The sequence below is a fragment of the Lampetra planeri genome, chromosome 24, assembly GCF_965212315.1.
Source record: "Lampetra planeri chromosome 24, kcLamPlan1.2.h2, whole genome shotgun sequence".
Taxonomy (NCBI): domain Eukaryota; kingdom Metazoa; phylum Chordata; class Hyperoartia; order Petromyzontiformes; family Petromyzontidae; genus Lampetra; species Lampetra planeri.
The window spans coordinates 2,055,498-2,083,226 of record NC_136130.1 but is presented as its reverse complement, the minus strand read 5'-3'; the positions used below and the strand labels follow the sequence as shown (position 1 = coordinate 2,083,226).

At 46.3% G+C, this 27,729-nt stretch overlaps 1 protein-coding gene across 8 annotated transcripts in view; it reads left to right on the top strand.

Annotated features, from left to right (window-relative positions):
• LOC144726652 (microtubule-associated serine/threonine-protein kinase 1-like) overlaps window positions 1-27,729 on the top strand; it is a 287,826-nt gene that overhangs the window by 177,372 nt on the left and 82,725 nt on the right. Inside the window, exon 1 of one of the 8 annotated variants that reach the window (XM_078605403.1) lies at window positions 6,917-7,251. The exons of the other annotated variants lie outside the window; for them this stretch is intronic. Coding sequence (XP_078461529.1) covers window positions 7,163-7,251 — 89 coding nt within the window. The 5' untranslated portion in view covers window positions 6,917-7,162. Of the gene's footprint in view, window positions 1-6,916; window positions 7,252-27,729 lie in introns of those variants that run through there. 8 annotated transcript variants of the gene reach the window in all.

The window sequence follows — 27,729 nt, the reverse complement described above, 5'->3', positions numbered from 1 at the left end:
CTATACAGCTCTTTTTCAGAAGCGACCTGGCCACAAATGATAACTCAACGAAGTGGCTTATCATTGTGTGGAAATGTATAACAGCCTAATACTCTTGAACATATGTTTCTAAATGTGGAGGGAAAACCCGGAGTAAAATTCACGCGACCACGGGGAGAACATGCAAACTCGGAATATACAGCAGGTGTCAGGGTCGGGATCGAACCCACGACCTCCTGTATACCAGGCGAGATGATTAACATCTCGCCACCGTGGCATGCCTTGTTGTTGAATGCCCCTTACTTGGCAGGACCCTCCTTAAAAAGAGGCTCTCCTGGGTAAATAAAAGCTGCCAAATTTTACTTTCAGATATCTTGAGTTTGGCCGGGACAATCCCGGTTTCAGATAGGCTGTTCTGGCGTTAAGATTATCTGGTATAAACTCAATCGATGGTGCAGGTAAAGGGCTGGGCTATCAGTGTCGTAGGCGGGGTTTGCAGATTTGTAAGCGGTGCCTATAAGTGGCAGTTGGGGACAACGTCAGAATGAGCAAAGAGGCCACTCACTGTGGTGGCGGGGGACATGTAAAAATTGGCGGGATTTTCTGCAGGAGGGACTGCCAGCCTCCGAAACGCACCCCGTGACCTGGTTGAGCCTGCTAGAAATTTGGTAGCCTCGTAGTACAAAATTACTTATTTGGTTGAGTAGTCGGCATGCTTGCTACTGAGCCAAGTTGGCATAAATTCACTTTTTATTCCTTCCACATCTGCTTGATAATTAGCACGTGGAGTTTGAAGGATGGTTCTAGTTGCAAAGATTACCAAGGCTCAGATTTTGGTGTATCTTTGAAAAAGAATATTTTTTTGTATCTTACGTGAAACTCACCTTGGTAAATAGCATACATTAAATTAACTAAATAACAAAATACGTAGTATATTTGTTTCCTGCACAGCTCCCCAGGTATTTCTTTTGCACAAGAGAAATTCCATTGCGAAATACTCTCACCTGGTTAAGTAAAGTTGCGTTATAACGACAATGTTAGCCATTGCTGTTATTGGAAAGTCTCGAAGCTTGTGTGAGCCCGCAACTTGGTGTGGCTGCAGCAGTAGCAGCAGCACATGGCTGTGAACATCTGCAGCAGCTGTGGATTAAGATCAGTGGTTTAATTGGCCGGAGCTGTCTTGTGTGTGGACTGCAAACAAAACTCAAGGCAAAATCAATCAGCTGACCGCAAAAGAAAAAAAATGCAATGGTCATAGTGGGTGGATGTTTGCCTACAGACTGGGCCTCAGCTAGCAGTGCAAACAGAAATGGTGTCCTGCCAGTGCTCTGTGCCTGAGTGTGTCTGAAAGAGAAATCAAACACGGATGCGATAACTGTGGGTGTGCGTGCTGTAGTTGTAAGGGCATTTAATTAAGCATCGGAAGAGCACAAAAATGCTTTGTTGTTAGTGAGCACACTTTTATTTTCAACTGACCATCATCAGCCTTGATCGATCCACTGCTGAGTGAAAGCTTCCCCACAGTCCCTTGCCCTCTGTCACAGTCTTGCAATCCAACAGTCCATCTGGAATGCCGCACATCAGCTTTGTTTCATCTTTTAATCTCAAAAGGTAACGTCCTCCGCAGCGCATTCCCTTCTCTGGCTGTCACTCCGTCATGGTGGCGAGAAGTTAACTACCTCGCCTGGCATGGAGGTGGTGGGTTCAATCCCGACCCTGACGCCTGCTGTATATTTGGAGTTTGCATGTTCTCCCCGTGGTCACGTTGATTTTTCTCCGGGTCCTCTGGTTTTTCTTTCCACATTTAGAAACATGTGTTTAGAGTATTTGGCTGCTATAAATTTCCATATGATAAGCCACTTTGTTGAGTGATCATTTGTGGCCAGGTCGCTTCTGAAAAATAGAAAAAAAGCTCAATGGCCCTTACCTGGTAAAAGAAAAATAGTTTATAGTTGAAAAATTTTGCCCATTGTCTCGTTAATCCAGATGTGTTCTGCCCAAAGTCATTATGATGTCTCAAACTTACATATCTCTAACCAATGTGTTATTTTTCTGTCCATGCTTCATCATTGCTCACATTGCAGCTTTTCCTCCAACCAGTATACTTTTGAACACATTTTTCATATGGAGTGGAGACTACGAAACATGTGTTTGTTGTTCTTGAACGTCAACGTTTCTGGGATGACATAGGTTGTTTTGGTGGTGACAGATGGTTAATTGCATGTTGGTTTCATCTCAGTTTTCCATTTTTTTGTTTAATTTAACGTCATGAATAGAATTATTATACTACGAATGTATACTTTGTAGCTTGATCTGTATGCATTGGCTGGTGTTGTGCGCTCACATCACCTCAAGTTACTGACACAATTGCAATTGCTTTGGTATAATGTTCAAATGTTTACAGCTTTGATAAATGAAACTGACAGGTTAATAGTAATCTATAAACTAACAGTGGTTATAGCTATGTCTGGGGTGATTGTCATGCTTAGCCTGGAATTGTGATTCCATTCTCAGAATCGAGTTATGATTCCTAACGAGATTGTGTGAGATCAAAGGAAGAATGAAAATGACTGGGGTCTGGGTTGCGTGGAACCCATCGTGGCATTCAGGTCAAGAAGGCAAGGCCCTTTGGGGCCTGGGTCGGCCTCATGGAATCGTCACGGAATTGTAAAGGCGCCACTGTGGCGAGATGTTAACTACCTCGCCTGGTATGCAGAAGGTTGTGGGTTCGATCCCGACCCTGACGCCTATTGTATATTTGGAATCTGCATGTCTCTCTCCCCGTGGTCGCTTGGATTTTTCTCCGGGTCATCCATTTTTCCCCTCCACATTTGGAATCAACGTGTTTAGAATATTTGGCTGTGAAAAATGTCCATGTGTTAAGCCACTTCGTTGAGCGATCATTTGTGATGGTCAGGCGGCTTCTGCAAAATAGCAATATAGGTCAGTGGGCCTTACCTGGTAAAATAAAAAAAAATCATATTCTTGGTTCTTTCGGTAAAGTCACGTAGATAGAAAATAAAATGTAAAAAATACATTGAAAATAATGAAAGCAAAAAAAACCCACGACGTTTCGATCGCAACACAAGCGGTATTCATCAGACCGCTTTTATTTTTCATTTGAATAAAAATGTTTATTTATTTATCTTCTATCTACGTGACTTTACCGAAAGAACCAATAATATGAATTCCTGCAGTCACGAAAGTTTTAAGTAAAAAAAATAGTTCAGTTTAGTAAGGCCAATACCGGCCGGCTGGGATCACATTCAATACCAGCCGCCCGGACTTAAATGTGCACTGGGTAGCAGGATCGGCTTTGGTTATTTACATCTGAAGGGTGGCTTTGTGTGAACCCTAGAGTTTTTCTTGATCTCCACGACTGTGTGTGTGTGGGGCAAAGGACTTGGTTCCCTCCAAATTTTCCTTCAGGATATGTGGGGAACGGTGGTACAGTGGTTAGCGCGCTGCCCATGAACCCCGGAGCCCCGAGTTTTATTTCCGGCCTCGGCTAACGTTGGTGGCGAGTGATATAAAAACTGGAATTGGGCTCCCCATCTAGGTTTACTTGGCCTTAAATGAATGCATAGTGTCGTGTGTAAACGTGAACACTGGGGAGACGGAGGCAGCCAAGCGTGGTTCTGGCCACGCTGACCTATCACGTGTGCTGTTCAGACCTTAATAGGTGCTTGCTAACAGCACATGCCCGAAAAGTTTGTTGAAGGCTACACGGGTATGCTTGTCTGGATGAGCTATGCCACGTGTTTAGGTTTTAATGCGTATGCGTGATGCTGCATTGTGCCAGTAGCAAGAGGAACAGCAGTGAAGCCATCAATCACAGGCTCATCTTAAAAGCAATTTTTGAGCCACAAATAATTTCAGGCGTCTTTGATGTAACATTTTTTCTGCCAATGAGCGTCTGCTGCAAATGCAAGATACATTTTTGCTTTACATTCATTGTTGTCTCTTCTCATTCGCTGCCAAGGGACCGTACTTTACTGTGGGGGATTTGAGGGCGAATGCAGAGGTGGTGGGGGAGGGTTAATGGAGGGCTTTTTAATCTCAAAAGCCATGACAATTGACAAGCCATGCCTTTGTTGGCACTAGACTTAAAGCTTCCTGTGGGCTTGGCACAGACCAACTTGCTTTCTGTCAGAAGGGTGAACGTGAAAAGAGCAGAAAAATTCCCCCAACATTGGCAATGCAACAACAGCTGCTGTGAATGCACAACCTTATTAACCATTAACACAATATGCTAATGCAATTTTATTAACTTTCGTTAATATTATAGTGTCACCCTACCTCCGTTATTATGTAACTCGCTGCTATCAGCAAACGTGTTCACCTTAAGTTGAATGTGTAACTCGCGTTGACGTCGCATGCGGATATTGCGCAATCTACAGAATATCACGAGGCGGAGGAGGGGGGGCTTGTGATGAATTCCACCCCCGCATTGTCCGCATTAGTGGTACAGTCTCATGCTAATGTATGCGCAAAGGATGGAAGCTGCACTCTCGATCTTCATGCGAATACTGTACATTGCATTCGAGTTCCCATGTATATATTTTATTTTCATCTCACTGGCTGAGCACATGCTCCCGGGTCTAAAAATGCCAAGCGGCCAGCAACAATGATTGTCTTTCCTCCTTTTAACACGTCAGCTTTCGCAACCAGTATTATCATCCATAATACAGGTTTTTTTTGGGTTAGATCGTGTAAATATATGTGTCGTTAAACCCATCACCACCCGACAGCCAATTGGTAAGGTTTGTCACTTAAACAGAACGTGCCAATTCGTTACTAGTACAGCACACCGGTGTGTTGGAGAGCAACGCCACAACATTTACAATCTGAATACGACGTTTTGCCAGTAATTACAACCAGCTTCATCAGGCCACAGCCAGATTTGTGGAGAAATCCTCCTTAATTAGCTATCTACCCCTCTATTTAACGAACGAAACCGGAGTATTTCTCCACAAATCTGGCTGTCGCCTAATTAAGCTGGTTGTGATTACTAGCAAAACGTCGTACTCAGATTGTAAATGTTGTGGCTTGTCTCTCAAACACACCGGTGTGCTGTACCAGTGACGAATTGGCCACGTTCTGTTAACGTGACAAACCTTACTAATTGTCTGTGTCGGGTGGTGGCGGGTTTAACGACACATTTATATATTCACACGATTTAACCCCAAAAACCTGTATTATGGGTAATTCTTCCTTATCCCTTCATGGGTCTGTGTTTTGTATTTACAATTCTTATCATTATGATGGACTTAAAACATCTCGGTGAGAGTGGCCATTGAAGGCCGTATCCTGAGCAGGTATTGTTGTGAGTAGGTGTGCTTTTTTGCCGTAATGTGTAGCAACTAGTGTTGAAAAGGAAATTATGTCAATTCAATTTAAATTATTATCCATAATAGAGGGGGTTTTTTTGTGTTCGATCGCGTAAATATGAATGTGTCGTTAAACTTGCCACCATCCGACACAGCCAATTAGTAAGGTTTGTCACTTAAACGAAACATGCCAATTAGTGACTGGTACAGCACACCGGTGTGTTGGAGATTAAACCCACAACATTTACAATTCGAGTACGACGTTTTGCCGGGAATTACAACCAGCTTCATCAGGCAACAGCAAAAGCTTCCGTGTTGAACTCGGTGGAATTTGAGTACATGATGCCATGCTGTCGACGTTTCTTTTGATTGACACAATCAGCCACTAACGGGTGTAGCGGGAGTTGCTCGCTAACAGTGCTGGTCCCGAGATGTCTGTTTTACGTCTTCTGCGTACGCCTAAATATGTGCCCGCCAACAGCATGCGGGTTTTTTGGTTGTGTGTGCGTGTTTTATACGGGCCTTTAATAGTGGCTCGTGGACAACGCGTACGAAATGCTGTCAGCTGTCTGGTGGTGCACCAGTCACGTGCTCGTTGCATGTGCTACACAGACTTTTGTCGCCACTCTCCGACGGGTCTCGGGTTAATTGTTCTTTGTCGTGCGTTTTGTTTACCGATATTTATTAGTGCTCGTAAACACCGCGGACAGAAGTGGCCCTTTGATTTTTTTTGTGCTCTGCGTGTTCGACGCTCCCCTAATAATGTGCTCTCTCACAGCACTTGAAAATGAAAGTCTTTGTATCTGTGTCATGTGGTCAGTCATGTTCTTAATAACTGATTATCAACAGAATGTCGGGAGGTGGTCTTTTGTTTTGTGTGCGCCACGCTGGCCTTAATAGGTGCTCACTAACAGCGCTAGGGGAAGGAAATGTGTTTGTCTGCATAATGTGTACCGCACCAACCTTTATGTGCATTGTTGGCTAACAGTACACGAGGTGGGGGTGTCAGATCTCATACGCGTCACTGGTGTCAATTTTGCCTGTTTCACAACGGCCTTAATAACTTGAGACAGAAGGATATCCGACGCCTTGTTTTCCCACTCGATTCTCGGCTGACAGCACAGGGTAGACGCCGCAGCGATGTCCCACATCTATGAATAATTCAGAATAACCCAATGCGACTGACTGCGGTCACCAATCACGAACCGTGGGCCACAATGGCACAGGCAGCGTTTCTGAAATTCACCAGCCGCTACTGCTGAAAGCCATCCGCTGGCTCACTCGCAATCCTCGACACGAACGTATAAACATGGTGGGTCAACTCCTCACCTCCGTACAACACCATAAGACGACAGCACATTGGATGCGGGCGGGCGGGGGAGGCAGGGAATTCTTTGGTGGTGCGTGCGCCGCCGTGTCCTCCCAAGTCATCTCGCTGTGGGGGTGCGCGGGGCGGAGCCAGTGTCTTGAATCGAAGCCCTTCGCTCTCAGTGGTCGTCCGAGCGCTGGGGGGTGCCTGGGCGGAGCTGCTCGGGCAAAAAAACCCGAGCTGTTGTAAGCAGCAGCAGCGAGCCTCAATCGCGCATCCCCTGCCGTCAGACGCGCGTCTTCCCCTCCCGCCCGCCCGCTCGTTCACCTCCTCGCTCATTCATTTCGGCCACGTCCCCCTTGCTATCATCAACATCATCATCATTATTATTTCGCGTGGATCTTGAGTTAAATGGCTTCTCCTCCTCGCGCGTCACTGTCTTGGCCGTCCACTGTCATTGCCGCCACCCTCCTGCCGCTCCTCCTCGTCGTCGCTTCGCAGTCGCTGCTCCACCGTGGGGCGATGTCGTCGCCGCTGGGCGACCATGTCTGACGCCTTCTGGACGGTGCTCTCAAATTTCTCCATGCCCCGTTTCCTTGACGGCAGTGACAGCATGCTGCGGCGATCCAAGAGGTGAGGCCGCTCGCAAGCGCACGGCCGCGAAGCCCTCGCCTCTCATGTCGGGCCTCCTTCCCTCCCCCCGCTGTGGCGGCAGCGAGGAGTGCCCCAGCAGCTCGGCCTGGAAGGCATCGTCACCTGTTCATGGGCATCGTCACCTGTTCATGGGCATCGTCACCTGTTCATGGGCATCGTCACCTGTTCATGGGCATCGTCACCTGTTAATGGGCATCGTCACCTGTTCATGGGCAGCGTCGGGCGGTTGCTGGCATTTGCTCTTATGCTGTATCGTCCACTCGTGTGTATATCTGTGCGTGTGTGTGTGCACATTGGTCAGTCAACCCGTGGCACCTGGGTCTGTCTCGTGCGACCTCCTGTGGGTGAGCCTTCAGCACTTCACGTGGCCTCCAAGTCCACCTAGCCTGGCATACGAGCATTATGGAAATGTCATCGCCTCTTCGTGGCGAATGGCGGCTGTTGTTTGTTTATAGGCACTGCACTGAAATGCCGTGTCTGTGGCGTGGTTATGTGCGTGTCTGTTAGACTCAGCGATGTGTAAACACCGCCACTCGGGAGAAAAAGGTGGCTGGGCGTGGTGCTGGCCACCCACCCCTCATATGCCATGCCGGCATTCATAGGTGCTCACTAACAGCATCTTGCCCCAACAATCTGTTCACGTTGTACGGGGGATCTTTGTTAGATGTCGTGCGTTTGTGCCTGTGGCACAGCAGGGGAGCTCAGGCGGTGCATCTGCCAATCATTTCAGTCGGTTAACCCAAAACGCCGGGGTCTGTTCCACGACCTGCCAGCAGCGAGCCTTCCACACCTCATGTGATAGCTTCAGAGTGCACGTAGCCTGGCACGAGCGAATGGCAGCTTTTGTTTGTGCACCTGTGCATGTACAGCCCTCGTGTCAACCCGCTGCTGGATAAGGGCCTATGCTGTGTGTGGGTCTGAAGGTTCTATGATCAGACTTTGCAACACTGGTCAGTGTGGGTTGGTTAATATATGAATACATTCATATACATAGGTTTGCAGTGCAAGGACGGCTGCTTGCGTTGTGGCCGAAACGTCGTGAGAATTTCATTTTAGAATGTTTTATTTTTATTATTTTATTATTTCCCTTTTCCGTGACTTTACCGAAATAAACAAGAATATGAATCCCTGCAGTCACGAAAGCTTTAAATCGAAATTAAAATCTAAATTTGCAGTTTAGTTTATGTATGAATGTGTTGTGTGTGTATGGTCATGTGTATAGCCATACATGTTTTGTCTTATGTATAGCAGTCCAGTCTATGCATATTTCGAGAGTGCAATATAGTACGAATACTGTGTTAAGGTATGTGTCATCGCCCTGCTTTGTGAGCGTATTGTATTTGTTAATGTATGCCAGGTTGTGTGTGTGTCTTTGCATGCATGCTAATGTACACCTAGCCTGGCACAAAACCCGTGGTGACATCCCCGCCACTTAGTGGCGAATGGAGGCTGTTGTGTATGCCTTTACATATGTGTTCAGGATTTGCATCGTATGGATGATGTATAGCTCTGTATACCATGTATGTATGTTTCTTCAGCAGCCTTAGGCTTAGCACTGCCTGCCAGACGGATCAACACAGTCCATCTCACTGCAGCACATCATCTCATCACTCTACTTCCGGAGTGTGGGCATCCTCTCCGGCATGTTCTCTGTTTTGCCATTCGGTCTCCAATCCCGGCCATCGACCATCTGCTCTTTTGATGCAGTGTGCTGCTCAAGCCTACTTCCATTCCTTCACAGTCAATATGTTTCGAATGTGCATCCATTTAGTGTTACATGTGTTCCTTCACTCTGTGTGTCGGTGTAATTCCCCAGTGTGCATCTTTCAGTGTTTCTTTGCGCACTTTTCAGCGTTTGTTCCCACTTTGGCAATCGCCAATATTTCTTATCCATACATCACGGTGGGTAAGATGCACGGATTGGAAACTTTCTTAGTATGGGGATTTTCATTGTTAAATTCAGTTTACCGAAGGTACCCTCTATGCTGCTCTCTGTTTCACAATGTTGGACCCAAACATCTTTAAAATAATTGCCCTTGGTATACATATTCTGCTGTGTTTTCAAGTTGTATGTATGTTGAACTTCTTTCGCACCATACGTAGCCAGCCGTGCTAATCGGAGGTGCGGAGGAAGGGCAACACACTAAACACAAAACTCAGTTCTGAAGAAACGAGTGTTCAATTGAGGTGATTTAAAAGTGCCGAACTCCAGTGGCTTCCTAATATCGGAAGGAAGAGCGTTCCAGACAGCCGCAGAAGTGAATTTGAAAGCACGTGATGCAGTAACTTTCTTTATTCGATAGCCAGCCAAGTACAAATTTGTTTAATTTGTTTTAGTCATCCTTTCTATATATTACTTTTGAATTACTTATACAGTACTTATCTCGCGCACCGCAATTTTGACCTGTTTTAAGTTCTTAACAATTTCCTCTTTGATTTTCATTGCTTGTTATTCTCACTAGGTTGTTGGCAAATACAAGATAGTTCATGCCTAATCTATTTATTCAATTCCATTTTTGCATTTTCCAGTGCAGTGCGCGATATTGCTGTCGGTGGCCATGGTCAGAGCGTACCACCTTGCCTGCCTCCTCTTCAGTAAAAATAACATGTTGCCTTTTGGGTAATGGGTAAAAGTGCAGTCCTGCAATTAATTTCTCACACCACTGCTGGTGAGAGGGCCTCCGCTCGAGGGAGCTCCGGAAACCCCCAGTGGAGGGTAATTTGGCCTACTCTTCCATGCTCGCCAGACGTCGAGGAAGAGGTGGGAGCTCCCACTATTTACCTCACCACAAGCGACCTGCCGATGGGTGGGCAGAAGCCAGGGAGGGGGGGGTGATTTAAGAAACTCGCCTCAACGTTTCCACTGCCGTGCCAGGAATTAAAACTGGTGACCTCTGGATTGCAAGTCCAGTGTACTCGCCTCTCCCTAATCTCCCCCATTAACACAAATGACGTGCTTACGTCCGTGGATGGAATTCCTTTCCAGCTCAGACTCCGCTTGCTTGCCCATCGGCACGTATATAACCTTGTTGTAACAGCTCTCTCGCTGCTTCAGCAGTTCCACTGCTGGATTATATTTTAATTTTTTCCCGCCTGAGGACGACCGCTTGTGTTGCAATCGAAACGTCGTGATTTTTTTATACCTATGTGACTTCACCAAAAGAACCAAAGAGTATAAGATGCGTACTTTCCGTGTGGCCTGCATGACATGTAAAAATAGACCGAGTATGGACTACGTGTCAATGCATTTATCTGCACAGTTTGTACATTTGCCTCCGTAAATTATACAGCTTGGATAAACACTGCCTCGTTGTGAGCGAACCATCCGGCACAACTGCATTTTTAATTATCTCTCCGCGCGCTGCATGTGCAACATACGCAACAACGCGGCAGGAGCAGCGCGTGGTCCGTTTGCGCAGAGCGTATCATGGCTGCTTTACGCGCCTTAAAACAGGCGCGGGATTTTTTTCTTCTTAAAAAATCCAGAATGCAACTGCTTTCCCGATTCGCTCAGCCATTCGCGAGCCTCCTTCCGTGGAGCCGCTCTTTACCATTTGCCTTATTTATGGTGCAACTGTACGCACGGTGAGGGCGGCCGCGCGCGACGCGGACCTTTGGAATGCCTTGTGGATCGCGCATCAGCCACCGCCTGCGTTCATGGGCCACAGCGACTGCCTCATTTGCCTGGGCCTCCCGGTGTGCCCGCATAGGAAGTCAGAGTTTTGAACCGTGCCCTCAAGTTGATGCTTTTCTTAATTTTTTTTGGTGATGTTTAAAACAAATATGAAAATACAGCTGTAGTAGTCGTCAGTACGTGTCCTGCCACTGCTGGAGCAGGGCATCCGCACATCTGTAAACATCACGAGGGTCTCCATGCTGATCATTACGAGTTGGTGACGGTGGTGAGCATAGACTTGAAAGCATTGAAGTACAGTACAACATTAAATGTTTGCTGCACTGCTCTCTGCTGCTCATCACATAGCCCTATGAGACCCTCTTTACGCATGATGGTCACCCATCGAAGCACTCTCTCCAGGCTCGATTCTGTCGACACGCTTATGATAAGAGCTGATGGAATCGGGTGCTTTTTGGGGTGATTTGCTGATAGAAAATCCTGCTTGAGATGTTTGGCCAGCTGTTTGGAGTCTTTTTTAAATCTTGGCAAATAATACGGTGCACGGGGATAACCCTTGCATACCAGCAGAGAACTGTGCAACTGCACACAGGCGACTTACACTTTCTGTCCTGATTTGTAAACACTCCCATCTCATTGTGCCCCACCAAGTGGGCATCTCTGAGTCACAGTGATAACCTCAAACTTTGTGTCACGAGCAATGGAAACATTGCAGCATTTGCCCCCCCCCCCCCCCCTGTGATTATTTGCCCTGATAAATACTTGTTTTAAGATTTATCTACCCACATTGATTCAGTGTCAGAACCCACTATGATTGTCTCTTTCTTTTTTAGTTCCATTTCATTTTCACGGCCTCCTTGGCTCATCACCCTTTTGTTCGATTCTTCCTCTTCACCGAGTCAAAGCATCGCATCTTCACCTTTCCCCTGTCTCTTGTTCCGCGTACCTCTGTGCGTGTGAGTAATTCCAACTTTGGTATTCATTCTAGATTCGTTCCAGACCCATAGGCCAAACCACTGGAGTCATCTGCTTTGGATCTTTTTTAGTGTTTCTAGTTCTCACGACAAAGAACATCATTGCATTACAGACAGAGTGAGGCATTCATATTTGATCACACCAATTCCAGTTTGGGCTCACTGCGTGCACCGAGCTGCTCGGACCGACAAGTGAAAACACTCGTGGGTATGTGGATGCAATTTGGTGGTGTCATTTCCTTTCTCACCGTTGCCTTATTAGTCTCAGAAATCTGAGTTCACGTACAGACGTGGCACGTTATTGGCAAATGACGGTCATTAGACGTGATATGATAACACTGCTCCAGATACCCAGGTTCGAATTGTGTCCATCTACGGCAATCACGGTCGATGTCTCGGAATCAGAATCTTTGTTTAGAATCAGAATATTTTTTTAGACTGGAGGAATCTGATGAGCTATGAAGCTCTTCCACAGATGTCTAGTAGTAGGGTCGGCAAGTTACAATGTCTGAAACTGGCCTTGGCTCAGCCACCTCTAGTTGAGTGGCCTGGTTAAGCTTTTTCAACGTCATCACAAAGGAAACCTGGCATGCATGTTGCTGGCCAGGCCAATCCATCATGTGGTAATATCCACCTTAATAAATGCCCACTCGGACTAGACAGAGGCTTTCATGTACTTGAGTCATAAAATAAGCCACATTCGCAAAATGCAGAGTGGATAATTAGGGTTTTGATTCACTGGGGTAGTACAAGAACATTTCCGTGAGTCAGCACATTGTGTCTTTAACAGTAAACGTATCAGTTATTATATTTATTCTACATCCATTTGCACTTGTAACAATCCAATAGGTATATACTGGTAATAAGTAAGGTTTTGTTAATGTTAAATATCTGTGGTTGCGTGTACTTCTGTAAAACAAAAAGGGAAAATGTGCAGCCGTGCAATTGCTTGCTTATGCCAATGCTGGTGAGAGGGCCTCCACTCTAGCGAGAACTGTCGAGGGTGTTTGGCCTACTCTTGCACATTGACCAGACGCATTGGAAGAGGTGGATATACGGCCACTTTACGCTGCCACACATGACCTGCCAATCGACTCGCTGTGGTGTAGCCCATTTCTTGCTGCTGGGTGGATCGAGCCGCGGTGCGGGGAGAAGAGGTTCGAGAAACTCGCCCCTTTGGTTCAACTTCCACGTGTCGGGAAATTGAATTGAACTAGCAACATGTGGATTGCAAGTCCAGCGTGCTCACCATTACACCACGACAGCTGCCCTATATAAATGAACCACAATACCTTGCTGATCTGATCGAGGAACATGAGCCATCACACAAACTCTGGTCATCCTCGCAGCAGCGGCTTTTCGCTGGCCCCCGAACAAAGAGGGGGTCACCGCATCGCACGGTTTGAGATGCGCTTCTGCGGCTGTCTGGAACGCTCTTACTTTTGATATCAGGAAACCACTTGAGTTATGTGCTTTGAAATATAGATTGAAAACTCATTTCTCAAGAACAATTTTTTGTGTTAAGTTTGTTGTCCTCTCACATCTCTGATTTGCATGGTGGACTATGTACGGTGCAAAAAAAGTTCAACATCCATAAATGAAAAGGTATCATCCGTTATTAATGTATTAAAATTAGATGGAAGTTTGAGCGAGGTAAATGAAAAAAACAAAGAAAACCCCACTTGGAATTATTGAGAATGCATCGTACGAGTCTCATTCATCTCCACCTCTGCATGTCCACCATGGCATTGACGACACATCTTGTTGATTTGAGAGCGTCCTAGGGGTATTGTCCAATTTAAATCGTGTGGTTTTTGTTGTACAGTATATATTAATTATATGTGTAGATAATCAAATGAATAATAACGTCCAGACAACCAACTTATACCAAAATAATTAAGAATTAAATGGAAATGCTGAGCTTTTTTTCGTAATAGGAGTATTATTTTTCAACTTAAAACTTGTGATGATTGCCGAGCCAGCAGCTATTTGTCTCCTTTTATAACAACATTTAAATGTGTATCCTTAACATATCTTCATGTGTTCATATGCTACACACGTGGTAAACTGCATATATGAGTATTGTATCATACACATGTGCTTGTTTATATTTTTGTTTTTTTGTAGAATTTCACCATCTGTATATTCTGAGCGGTGTGTCGCTCATCACAGCTCATCGATGTGACTTTCATTCACCCGACTTAAACCCTCAGTTTTATGATTAAGCCATTGATGTCACGGGAGGACGATGAGTTGGAGACCATGCATGACTCCTGGGCACCGTGGCGAGATGTTAACTCTCTCGCCTGGTCTACAGGAGGCATGGGTTTCATCCCAACCCTATCGCCTGTTGTATATTTGGAGTTTGCATGTCCTCCCTGTGGTCGTGTGGATTTTTATCCGGGTCCTCCGTGTTTTTCCTCCACATTTAAGAAACACACGTTCAGAGTATTTTGGCTGCTACACAGACAGTCCCCGGGTTGCGGAAGACCCGACTTACGGAAATCTGACCTCACGCCTCACTCGAGCTGCACGAGGATGAAGGTAAATGGAATTGATCTTGATTTTGGGGGAGAATTGTTCAGTTTCCATATGCGGAAAAGTCGGGTTTCGGATCGTTCTCGGTAACCCTCACCCTTCTGTACATTTCCAAGTGCTAAGCCGCTTCTTTGAGCGATCATTTGTGACCGGGTCGATTCTGAAAAGTAACTATATAGCTCAGTGGGCCTTACCTGGTGAAATCAGCTATAGTTTAATTAGTTTTAGTAGACTTCTTCCCTGATGGGTGCGTCCAGGCTATTGAACCTATTTTTAAGGCGGAGGAGGGTGAAAGCAATTCTCAACGGTGCCGTTTGGCCACACGCAGGTCGTTTTGAAGCCGCGCTCCGTGATATCGGCCTCTTGCTGTGTCAGCTCGGCGGCTCGAGGCATTTCCGCCACGAAGCGCCGCGTTGGTTACCATGCCGCCACCGATGGATCTAAAGCCGGCCGCTTTACAATTCTGCGTCACGCCCTGCAAATGAAGACCGGTTGGCTGTCGGCCTGGGCGCACACCACGGCCCCCCCCCTCCCGGGCGCGCTCGCCACGCGTGTAATGAATCACCTGCCCGGCCCTACAGTTTGATCGGTTGTGACGATGCGCGGTCACGAATTGTGGAGGGGGGGGGGGTCACGATTCGATTTTGCTGCGTTTCTTGATTACGCTCTTCTCGTTCGCCTCGTCTGTCTCACGGGTTCTGTGACATCCCCCCCCCCACGCATAAACGTGAAGCTAACGTGTGTCGCGTCGAATGTTCATGAATTGTAAATGATCACGTACAATCATTGCCGAGCCGGTTTGCAATGGCGATTTAGGGTCCAATGAATGAGGCGGTGAGTTGCAAGGCGTGTTCGTTGTGAAATTAATAAGTAGTAAAATGTATATTTGAACAAAAAACACTTCTTATGGATCCGTGGTTTCTCAGGCTTCTGTTCAAAAGAGAGTACAGGCTTCCCCCGCTCTGTGCGGCAGTAGTAGATGTAGTAGTAGAGTAGTAGATGCGTTCTAAAAAAAAGGCGCACAAAGCGAAACCGCACAGGGGACGGCTGCCTGCGGAGTAGCACGCACAGTACCACACGCTATGTTCTCTCGGGTCTTTTGGTAAAGCCACGTATATTGAAAAATGAAAACATTTATTTTATTATTTATGTGGCTTTACCGAAAGACCTGCAGTCACGAAAGCTTTAAGTCAAGATTTAACCACACACTGTTGTCCCGCGTCCGACTGCACGTCTGCGTGTAGAGTGAATTCAAACCGCGTCGAGCACGAAATCGCACAAACCCAACGCACAGAGCGAGGGGAAACCTGTTTCTCGGTGTAATGCCAGTCGACTGATCAATTTACATCCCTTTGAACCAGTTGAGAGCAACCGCTGAAATAAAAGGCGTCTTCTGCGAGGGAAAAGTCTGTATGACACTGACAAAAATCGGTGTCATCCTTCAGGTCTCCAACAGGAGCACGTGTGAGCGTGGCTGTGTGTTTGTGTATGGTGGTGTAGCGGTTAGCGCGCGGCGCTGCGAACCTGGCGACCTGAGTTCGATTCCCGCTCACGGTCAACACCACTGACGAATATCTGAACTGGTCCTGGGCCTCCCCGAGGTCGACTCAGCCTCAAATGAGTTCATTCTGCAGTGTGTGAACATCGCTACTGTGGAGACGAAGGCAGTCAGGGGTGGTGCTGGCTACCCACTCCCTCGTGTGATTCATAACAGCACTTGCCCCAAACGTCTGCTAAGGCTGTACGGGGGATCTTTGTGTTTGTGTGATATCAAGAAATGTATACGTGCTCCTCTTGAAATGCGTGTTCCTGTTGATATAAACATAAACACCCCAGCTACCGATGTGGCATCTGGACTTGGTTATGCCTCATGCCCGGGATTCGTTCCAATTCCATAAAAAAATGATTGATAGCCAAGCATCCGTGACATTCAAATCCAAATTGAAAACGTCTTTGCGTGGTGCACCCCATGCGTCGGTGCTTTAGGGATTTTTGTTTGTTGTAATACGGTTACATTGGAAATCGTATGACGGACGAGGATACACGTTGCACACACGCACGGGTTGCTCACCCACGGGCGATCGAACGTACGCCCCCCTGCTGCGTGACATTAAACGCCGAGGATTCCAATTAAACTAAAGGCCGCGCAGCTCATTGAACCTGCTCCACCAGGAGCCGTGTTGAAATGAGCGACGTTATTGCCATGGCCGTGGCATTATAACACGTTGAGCCGCTGTGGGGAATGCGTCATTAGCGGAATTGTTGAACGCCAATATGATTTCACTTTGTGTTTCACCACAACAACCCTAGCACTATACAAATGACGCGTTCGCGGGCCGTGGCGTGGTCGTTAGGGGCGATTTATGTTGCCAGCAGGGGAAGATTATGGTGCTTTGCTGAGACAGTTGTAGTGAATTGTGCGAACGTGTGCACGTATACATCTGTCAATTCCACTGCTGGATTAGGGGCCTACCCCACGCAGGCGTGGGGCAGTGCGCATTGGTAAATGGGGGGGACGGGGACATCGACGTGGGGGAAATATAACCTACAGTACAACCATTGATTATGCTGCTGCTGCCGCCCAGTATGTATCCACACAGGATATCAACAACCTGTTTTGCAAGGTGGTCGTCCATCCAAGCACTATCCAGGCTGAGCACTGCTCAAGCCAGCTTAGCTTCAGAGGGCTGATGAGACTGGGTGCATTCAGGGCGATTTGACCATAGGCATATACCGATTAATTTTAAAAGCAAAAAGGAGGTAGACTGGTTAGGTTGAAGTGAACCAAATTAAAGTTGAATGGACTCGGTCATACACAAGAGACAAGCGGTTAGGGCATTAATGATTCACGCGATTTAAAGTTTAGCAACAGCATAACACCACAAAGACAAACAAAGACAGCACTGTACAGTGATCTGCCCTACATTGTACAATCAAGAGTTTGCAGACCTTTGCCAGCAATCGAGAATAGCTGACAGTAAGCTTTTTATTAGGTGGAGCCCGTAGCCACCGTACCCCTATGCATACGGGGAAAGCTGTTCTTCATAATGACTCGAGTGTAACCCATGGTGGTATAGTTACGTGGCGATGCTCAATAAATGCACAGTTTTGAAACCTGAACACCGGAAACATGGAGGGTAGCAAGGCTTCTTCACTGCACCGATGATTTATAGATTAAGGTATAGTCCCGTACGCAAGTGGTGCCTAGAGGTTCACAGGGATAATCGTTATCGGTGGCGAGGTGTTAACTACCTTGCCTAGTATACAGGAGGTCGTGGGTTCGATCCTGACACTGACGCCAGATGTATATTTGGAGTTTGCGTGTCTCTCTCCCTGTGGTCGCGTGGTGTCCGTTTTTTTCCCCTCGCATTTAGAAACATGGGTTTAGAGTCTTTGGCTGCAATACATTTTCACATGGTAAGCCACTTCGTTGAGCTATCATTTGTGGCCAGGTTTCTTCTGAAAAAGAGCTAATAGTTCAGTGGGCATTACCTGGTAAAATAAAACAATTGTTTCGTAGTTTTACCGATTTCCCTTAATAAGCGTGAAGCGCCAGTGTGTGCTGTTTACATGTTCCGTGTAGCCGTGCCAGGATTATGCTTTACTGACTAACTCTAATTAGTGCACATCCCGTATACTGTAGCGATGTGATTAGCGGGACACTGAAACTAGTTTGTAAGGATGTGTGCATGTTGAACTTCTTTCGCACCGTGCGTAGCCAACCGTTTATGGACATTGCGATCAGGAGCTCTGATGTTGCTCTTCCTAAAACACGATTTGGATTTACATAGCGTCTAAATGCAACAGCGTCTCAGGATGCTGTGTAGAACAGTAGGGCATGCGCAGCCTGGGTAAAGAGGCACGTATTATTTTGTATTGACAGAGGCAGTCATAGGCAGAGAGAAGAACTGAGGTTTTGAGCCAGGAATTAAGCAGGGGCAGGGGTCGACAGCACGGATTGCAAGGGGAAGGGAGTTTCTGATTATGGGGTCAATACTGCAGATCTCTTCATGTATATATGTTGAACTTCTTAGCACCATATGTAGCAAATCGTGCGAATTTATGTATTACTTGGTAATGGATCTTGGATGGATGATATGAAGATGTGAATGTAGATGGTGATGATAAATCAAATAAATAATTTACAACCCTTTGTCAATCCACTGCTGGATGGAAACCTCACTATGCCATGTCAGCCATGGCGGTTATTTGGCCATACTTCACCACACTGGTTTGTGCTGGTTGTTGACGGCGGTAGGGAAACCAGGACTAGTTCAAATATCGCTCGCCACTTATGACGGCTGTGGCCACCGCGAATCCAAACCAGTTCGCTGGGTTCACAGCGCGGTACCACTTAACATCACACCGCCACTCCAACCCCCTCTAGTTTGTTGGCCATCTGAAAGTCACTTCGATTGTATCCTTCCTCGTGGCAATGTGTGCAGGAGCTGAATTTCAATGTCGAGCTCTACCAGCCACAAGAGGGCTTCAGGAGAGCATTCGTGTCGTTTTGATCGTCGATGATGATTAACGACGTTTTCATATGAAATCACATACCTTTTCATTTTTTAAAGCTGGTGACTAAGACTTAGGCTGTCGTGTGCTTGCTTACCAAACAGTAGTCATGTGGTTTATCTTTGGACTTGTGCTATTTCAAAAGCCAGCTGTTAAAATAACACCGCATGAATTATTTTGTGCTCAATCTTGTGTCCATAGATAGCGTAGTAAACACTCGGGTCGTGGGGGCGGGAGGGGGAGTTGGTGTCGATGGAACGAAAGCGCTTGTTCAATCCCTCCTGATTATACACAAGGGCGTCGAACGGTGCTGCTGACGGGCGGCAGACGCAACAGCTTTTAGAAGAAGCCAAAGTGCACCTGACCAAACTTTAAGCAGCACGCAAATTATAACTAGAAGCGACTTGTTGACCCCTAAAGCCCCCCCCCCCCCACCGTGTTCCGACTGACCCGCATGTTCATTGGCTAAATTTGTACAAAGCACTCGCGCTGCCCAATTTCCGCTATTGTTTTCACTTGGGAGGCGCTCCAATTAGACAATGATAGCTCGTTCAGCAGAAAACAAACTTGGAGTGACACGGCCCATCGGACCTCCGGGCTCAGAAGGTATTTTCGACAGAGGCCGGTGTTAACGTTGATCTTTTGACTGTTCGACTTGTGTCAGGGCAGGCTCTGGTCATTTCGTCAGGGTTGGCGATGCGATTGGTCCAACCTTGAGCACATCAGGCAGACAGCCAAAGGGAATGCTGCCCATTTCTCTCTATGTTGTGGAGAGAAGGGTTATAATTTGCGAATGACATTAAATCAATTTAAACTGATTATTCACTTTATAGTTTTCCTCCAGGTTGTGTGTGCGCACGTGTGTGTGTTTGTCTTTGCAGTGTAGTATTATAGCGCACTATGCTATGAACCAAGCTATCCAGGTCCGATTTCTGCTCACGGCCACCACCAGTGACGATTTTATGAACTGGCCCTGGGCCTCCCCTAGGTCTACTCAGCCTCAAATTAGTACCTGGTGTGGTGTGTAAACATCGTCACTTGGGAGACAAAGGTGGTCGGGCACGGTGCTGGCCACCCACCCCCTCATGTGCTGTGCCGGCCTTCATAGGTGCTCGCTAACAGTACTTGCCCCAACAGTCTGTGAAGGCTACTCGGGTGATCTTTGTCTTCGTTTTTTGTGTGCGAGCGTAGACCGCAGTGGCGGAGTGGTTAGCGCACTACACTTTGAACCCAAGTGTGGTTCTCAGCCCCGGCTCACGTCAGTGGAGAGTGATTATCAGAACTGGCCATGGACCCTGCCCTCGGTCGACTCGGCCTTTTAATGAGTACCTGGTGCAGTCTGTAACAATGATGAGACAAAGGCAGACGACTATAGTTCTGGCTGCATCCTCCTCTTGTGCACCCTGCCAGCCTTAAGAGGTGTGTGCTAACTAACTGCATTTTCTCCAAGGTCTCTAGAGTAATGTTTGTCTTTATTTTGTTTGTGCCAGTCTAGACAGGAGTGGTGTTGTGGTGGGCACACTTGTTTTCCCGGGTTCCTAACAGGACTTGCAAATCAGCAATGACAAAGGAAATCTGAATCTGGCTTGGATCTCTCCTGGGTAGAATCAAACTACATTTAAGCACCATTAGCGTCGGGAAGACAAAGGCGCTTGGGAGGCATAGTGCTTGTTCTACCACCACACCCTCTCTAATGGAGAGGAACAGCTTCATTTGTCCTGATCGTGGACAGTAGTGGTTCCCAACCTTTCTGTACCCGCGGACCGCAGTCATCCTTGAAAAATGTTCCCAGAGCTCATTAGTCTGGTGCTCTGTGAGAAAACAAATCCGTGTACGATACATTTGTGGTGGCTTAACTGTTAACTCCCTTGCCTGGTATATAGAAGGTCATGGGTTCGATTCCGACTGATGCCCTCTGGTTTTTCCCTCCACATTTAGAATGAACGTGTTTAGAGTATTTGGCTGCTTTAAATTGTTGCATGATAAGCCACTTCGTTGAGCTATCGTTTGTGGCCAGGTCGCTTCTGAAAAAGAACTATATAGCTTGGTGGGCCTTACCTGGTAAATTAAATACAGTTTAAAATTGTTGTTGTCCACGGGCCTCCTTCCACGGCCTTGCCATTTGCCGGTGGTGTGCCGACCACAGCTTGGGAACCATTGGACTCTAGGCTTTGTAAACCTATCAGGGATCCATGATTGTTAATTTAGCCCAAGGAATTCTCACTAAGCCTCATCACTTTTTAACAGAATGGTCCTGCCAAATTTTGCACTTAAATGGGGGAGGTGGCGGAGGTTAGATTGCTGCGTACATTTCAATTTGCGGTACATTTTTAAAAATGCACTAATTTGTGCCACGATTCGGGGACAATGCCTTACCTCTTGCAAACGATGTCATGGGATTTTTGACTTCCATTGAACAGCAGATGGTGGCATTTTCTACGGTTGATACACCCGCTGTATTAATCAGGGCAGCTGCTGGATTTGAACCGGGAATCGAGTGCACTGCCGCTAGGCCATGTCACCACCCAATTTTGTTTTTGTTACGTGCTTAGATGACGATATATATTTTTATATAATTGCACTGGGATGCGGGGCTTGCGTCGGCACGTTTGAACACGTAGCTGTGGTTTTTTCCAATGCATAGTGTTCCTTTCTGAGGCCAGTACGATCACAATGATTTAGCATTACTCGCCAGCTGGTGAGGAGTCACTGCACTCTGCTTTTTGCATTAAGTTTGTTGTCCTTCCCCCCCGCACCTCCGATTAGCACGGTTGGCTATGTACATACATAAATGCATACGTACGTACTCAATGAAAAGTCTTGGCGCCAACGAGAATTGTGTATCAATGCATCAATTAGCTGTTTGGTAGACCGATACACTAAAAGGCAATTCTTGTTTGTCAATGGTTTTTCCTCATTAAAGAGATAAATAGCCATTTCTGCATTAAATCGTTTCTCTCCCAGATTTTAAGATTTTCAATTTTTATTGGTTAAAAACAATCTCATCATTGCATCTTGCTGCTTGAATTATTTAAGGCGCGTGAGATCGAGTTTTGCCGATTGTCATCCGCTGTAGTGTTTCGAGAGCATGACATTAGCCTCACACATTTGACTTGTGCTTTGTTCGACTATTAAATCAGCTAAACGGAGGATGCCCTCTTGTAAAGGATCCATTGCTCTCCGGCACAGTGTCCTTGCTGCCGTGTGTAGGGCAATCCCAGAGGACAGCAGGCGGCCTGGTAGTTAATCTCCATGCCAGTGCCACCTCGCCTGAAATCCCTGCCATTGAGCGCTGATCATCTGTGACACGGTTGGCTACGTACGGTGTGAAAGAAGTTCAACATACCAACGTACGTGGGGGCAACCCTGCTTTGAGTTCTACAATCTAGTTAAAATCTCCAATGTGTTGGGCTGTTTTGGGGGGGGGCACACATCCTGGGTAAACGAGGCGCATTCATTAACTGCATAGAGAGAAATATATAGTCGAGGGCGATCCCGAGCCTGGCTTTGAACTGGAGCCGGGTAATAATTTCTGTCTTTTGCACGTTGCATCTGGGGGTAATGGAGTGGGGGGGTCCTGCGAGGGGAGGATTGCTTCCTGCTCTACGAATGTGAAAATTTAATATTCGAGTAACCCGTTTTACGCGCCATGTATTGACACTGATGATTTGACTAATCGTACGTGCCTCGTGCTATCTCTTAAATACAGTCATTTAATTTAAACATTCTAGACATTGTCAAACACGTTGAATTACGCTCATTACATATTTGTCATTTTCATCATCATTATTTTTTCATTATGTTTTTCCTTAGCTCACCAGTTCATTCCGAATGGGGTTTTTTGCATGTAGCATATATATCTTGGCCAGGATTGAAATTTTAAATATTGATTGAGGTCACCTTCAAGGTGTGAAATATAATGTGGTGTCGCACTGTAGGGAAGTAGTGAGGGGAGAGAGGGAGCGAGAGAGTGAGCGCGATGGAGGTAGTGAGGGAGCAACAGAGAGAGGGAGCGAGGGAGGGAGTGAAGGAGAGAGCGAGGGAGGGAGCGAGGGAGTGAAGGAGAGAGCGAGGGCTGCGCCCACGTATTCTCTAACACCGATGCTGGGTGCGTTCACTGATGCGGGATGCGTAGGCGGCCACGGTGGGGTGCGTGTCCAGACTGATAATTCACGTTCTCCCCAGCGATAACCTCACACAGGAGGCTATTGCCCATCTTGTATGGTTCAATGATGGCCACCATCGGGATTAGAGATTGTCGTCTTCAAGAAACACTTTGAAGGGCTGCAGGAGCATCGGGATTGACAAGAAAATGCCCAGGACAATTTCAGACTTTGCTCGCCACTGATGTCAGCTGAAAATCAAACCTATTTCTTTGGGTTTTCTAGCGCAAGGTGCAAATCATTGCACCACCGCTCCACCACACACTGGATTTTAAACTGGTTCAAATGATTGTGTGTTTGGGGACGAGTGTGTTTTGCACAAGCACAGATATTAAATCTAGAATTAGATATTAAGGTATATGAGGTGTTTGTGATTGAGGTTGTTATTCATCTCTGTGCTTTGCCTGGCTTTACTGTATAACCCTCATTAGAACCAAAACCTTTCTGGGTTAGACTTGACATTTGGGATAACGATGAAGGCGATGACGATATTGGTGATAATTGTTTTTACCATCCCAACACGGTTTATGGGCCTGCACTGTCTAGCGCCGATGACTGTCCTCCTCAAAACCTTCCCTCATGCTGGGAGCTGTTAGGAGACCAGCGCTGTGCGTTTTATTGCCCTTGGCTTCCCGCGCTAGTGACAAAAGTAACGAGCAGGACAAGCCGTAACAAAACTCTTCTCGTTCTCCAGGTCGCAAGAAATTCTCTTGCGTTCACTCAGGCTCGCACATGGCACGGGATTATTTATTATTATGCTGCTGTTATTATAATGCTGCCTCTCGTGGATTTGTGATCATTATCAGGCCAGTGCCAACTTCGGGGTGTAGAGAGAAAACATCCAGAGGAATGAGAAATCACCCTTGCGCTGCAGCCCTCTAATTACCTAATAACGATGACTGAACTGCTAAATTGCCTCTTCCTGAATGCTTGCTGGGACGAGAGTTGCCAGTGTGCTGAGCTGTTAGGGTGTGAGCACGAAGCTAAATTGCCTTTAGGCAATGCCCAGCTTTTGTGCGTATGCGATCTGTTTTAGTGTATATATGTTGATACACAATATGTGCATTTTCTTCCTTGCATTTACCCCAATCCATTTGTATTTTACTAGGTAAGGCTCATTGAGCTACACATATCTTTTTCAGAAGCGACCTGGCCACAAGTGATAGCTCAACGAAGTAGCTTATCACGTGGAAATTTAGAGCAGCAAAATGTTCCATACGCATGCTTCTAAATGTGGATGAAAAAAAACGGAGGACCTGGAGAAAAATCCACGTGACCACGGGGAGAACATGCAAACTCCAAATACCAAATATACAGGCGTCAGGGTGGGGATCGAACTCACAAACTCCTTCGTACCAGGCGAGGGAGGTGGTTAATATCTCGCCACCGCGAGTCTGCTGCTCTTTCTCCACTCACTCCTGCCCTGGGCTATCATCTCCATGTCCACTCCACATTCTGTGACATCCTGGTTCACCACTTGGAACCACCTTTCTTTAGACCTCTCCGTCTCTGGCACTTCACCGTTCATCACCTTTCATCTTGCTATGTGTTTTTCTTCTCATGGCCTCGCCTACATACACATTGCAATCGAGACAAGTGGGATTTTTGTGTTTGATGCAGAAACTTGGCAGTGTTTATTTTTAACAATGGGCTGTGGTACATGTGGCAGACAGGGAGGGATCCTTGGCTGGGTATGTTTTCACGGGAGAGTTTTAATGGGGCACAGCATTCACAATCACACCTTCTGTTGGTCATGTATGTATGTATGTTAAACATTTTTCGCACCGTACGTTGCCAACTGCTCATTGGAGGTGCGGGGGAAGGACAACAAACTCAACACAAACAGCTGTCAGAAAGAAATGAGTTTTCAATGTAAATTTAGAAGTGCATAGCTCCAGTGGCTTTATAATATCGGAAGGAAGAGTGTTCCAGACAACAGCAGAAGCGCATCTGAAAGTGCGCGATGCAGTGACCATCTTTGTTCGGTGGCCAGCCAAAATCCGCTGCGAGGATGACCGGAGTTCGCATGATGGTTTTTGCTCCTTGACGAGATCAGCAAAGTATTGTAGTGCATTTGTGGCAAGCGTTTTGTGTGTAATGAGTGCATAAAACTCGTCTCCATTGTATTCGTGTTCGCTTGTATTTCAGGCCAATCCTTGATAGTCTTTCCTTATTTTTGCATGTATTGTTAAAGTTGAAAGGGTGTATCCCAGAACGCATGTGACATATTTGACGTTCACTCATTCTGCACAGCTGAATAGAGTTCAGTTTATTACTTGTGTAAGGTTGACCCTTGAGGTATGTCGAGTACAGCCCTGTATTGTCACTTGCAGATTCTTCTATAACCTGGCTTTGTGGTGTCATTGTTGTGTCATGATAAAGGCGCAGGCCTGCTATTGCTCACTCACACAACTGTTGGTGGAAGGGGCTCCACTGGAGGGAGCTCTAAGGAGCTCTTTGAGAAAATATTTGGCTTTCAGTTCCACACTGCCCATAAATATTTGAAGGAGATGGGAGTACCTGCACTTTACCCCACCAACACGCCACCTGCCAATTGACTTAACTTCAATGTACCCATTCATGCTGCTTTGTTGTTAAACATGACTTTAAAAATTAGAAACCTTTTATAGACAGATAACAAAAACGAAATGTCTACTAAAAGCACAACCCTCTAGTGGGGCTTGTGCTCCATCGCTCTGCTTTGCCTGCTCTGTCAAGTCTGGGCCTTTGCCTCACCTGTAGCTCTCTGCAGAGGCACTCACCATCCCAAAAAACACCTGGCACTGGAATGATCGCATGCTCATTATTTCAGCGCTCCTTTATTCCAAGTTGGTGTGGAGCCAGGCCACGGTTACTCCTAGCAGTTTCTCTGTAATTAATTGGTGTGCTAATGAAAGTGACCTCTGAAACGAAATATGGCCGTGTAACATACACTGTGCATGTATGTAATGGCGGAGCAGTAGCACAGTGGTTCAAACAATGCTATCATCGTGGTGATTTGAGTTTGATTCCTGCTCGAGTTTTTGAACATTAGCACTGGATACATAAAGGTGGCAGGCTCCGTTTGGGCCAGATCCCCACCACTACCTACATAGTGTGTCATGCATGCCTCAATAGGTGGACATTAACACCATGTGTTCATCGGGTGTATGGCTGGACAGCGAGTCATTGTAAGTTATCGTAGTGTTATGTATTTGTTTTGTTAGCTACAAACATCTGTACCAAGTGGAGAAAAAACTCAACTCACATTTTTGTAAATAAATGTTTTCATTTATTCACGAGCCATTTATTGTTTTGAGCTTTACGGGGGCAACCTATCTGTCAAGAATTCTTACGTGCAAGTCCCAAGTGCTTTGTAGATCCACAATGAAAGATGCCACGTGGCCCTGCGAAATTTTATTTTGCTTTGTGCGGCTGCGGTCGGCGAGGTTGCGCGGATTTACGTTCCTGCGGGTTGCGGAGTTGAGCGGGTTTCGAGCGCTGGCGAAAGAGTTGTTTTGTTTTGACGAAGCCCCTGCTTCAGTGGCTGTGGACGCCACTGTACCGTCTCCTTCCTGGGGGCTCCGAAGCTGAGCACTTTTATCCGTTTTTGTTTTGGTTTTATATCGAAACTGCACATTAAGTTCGGTACCCTCAGTGCTCAGTGATGTTGCTGTGAAGCAGTGCCAGAGCGTATGGCTTGCACACGCGCCTCTACTTGTTTACTTGTGGAGTAAGCATTGTTTATATAAGCACATGTGCTGGTGGTCACTGTGCTTTTTCGTGGTGCTATGGTTTGGCACGACTGAATCCAGCCTCGTGATTATACCGTGCTGCAGCGGCAGCATCGCGATGAAACAAGCGCTGTGCCTGGTAGGGTTCTATCGATGTAAAACGTCCCAAGGCAGGTTTGAAAAAAGTAGGCCATGCCTTTGCCCTAGAAATATTTTAGAGGTTTACTTGCATCGTTAAAAGTCTCCACATTTTTCACGAAGAAACCAATTGGGAATAGACTCAGCTCAGCGTGATATGGGGTTCAACTCCATGGTTTCCCGACATTATTAAACCAGATACCTAAGTTTTGTTCGTCTTAAGCCCAATCTCTACTGACTCTACATTAATTAATTTTGACACACTAATGTCAGGGAAACAGAGCAAACCACTGTCATTTCACACATCTGAAGAATGCAATTTGGTGGTTGGATGAGATAGATTTTGAAGGGATATCCTAAAATCGCCATGTGATTCAAGGGATCTATAATTGAAAATGCATCCTTTCTGTGCTATCTTTTCCAGTTACATTATTGGGATGTAATTATTGGAGTTTTAAAAAACTGAAAATATCGTCTCTTGGTTCGTAAAAAAACTATCACAGTTTTACACGTGCCATTATGAACTCGGAGCTCGGTGGGCTCGTAAGGGCCACGTCAGAGCACAGTGCCAGGACCATGGAGAATCTGAATTCAGATGTGGACAGGTTTGATGACCTCAGCCTAGCCACAAATATTATTTTGTTTCCCCTTAATTCAGCCTAGCTCAGCTCTTGAGGTGTGAAAATAAATGTTATATATTAATAGCACGATTGACTCCTCGCAGAGTGTGAAGGGGTGCCCTCCTAGTGTTAGGTACAATAGACCTCCTCCAACCCCCTGCA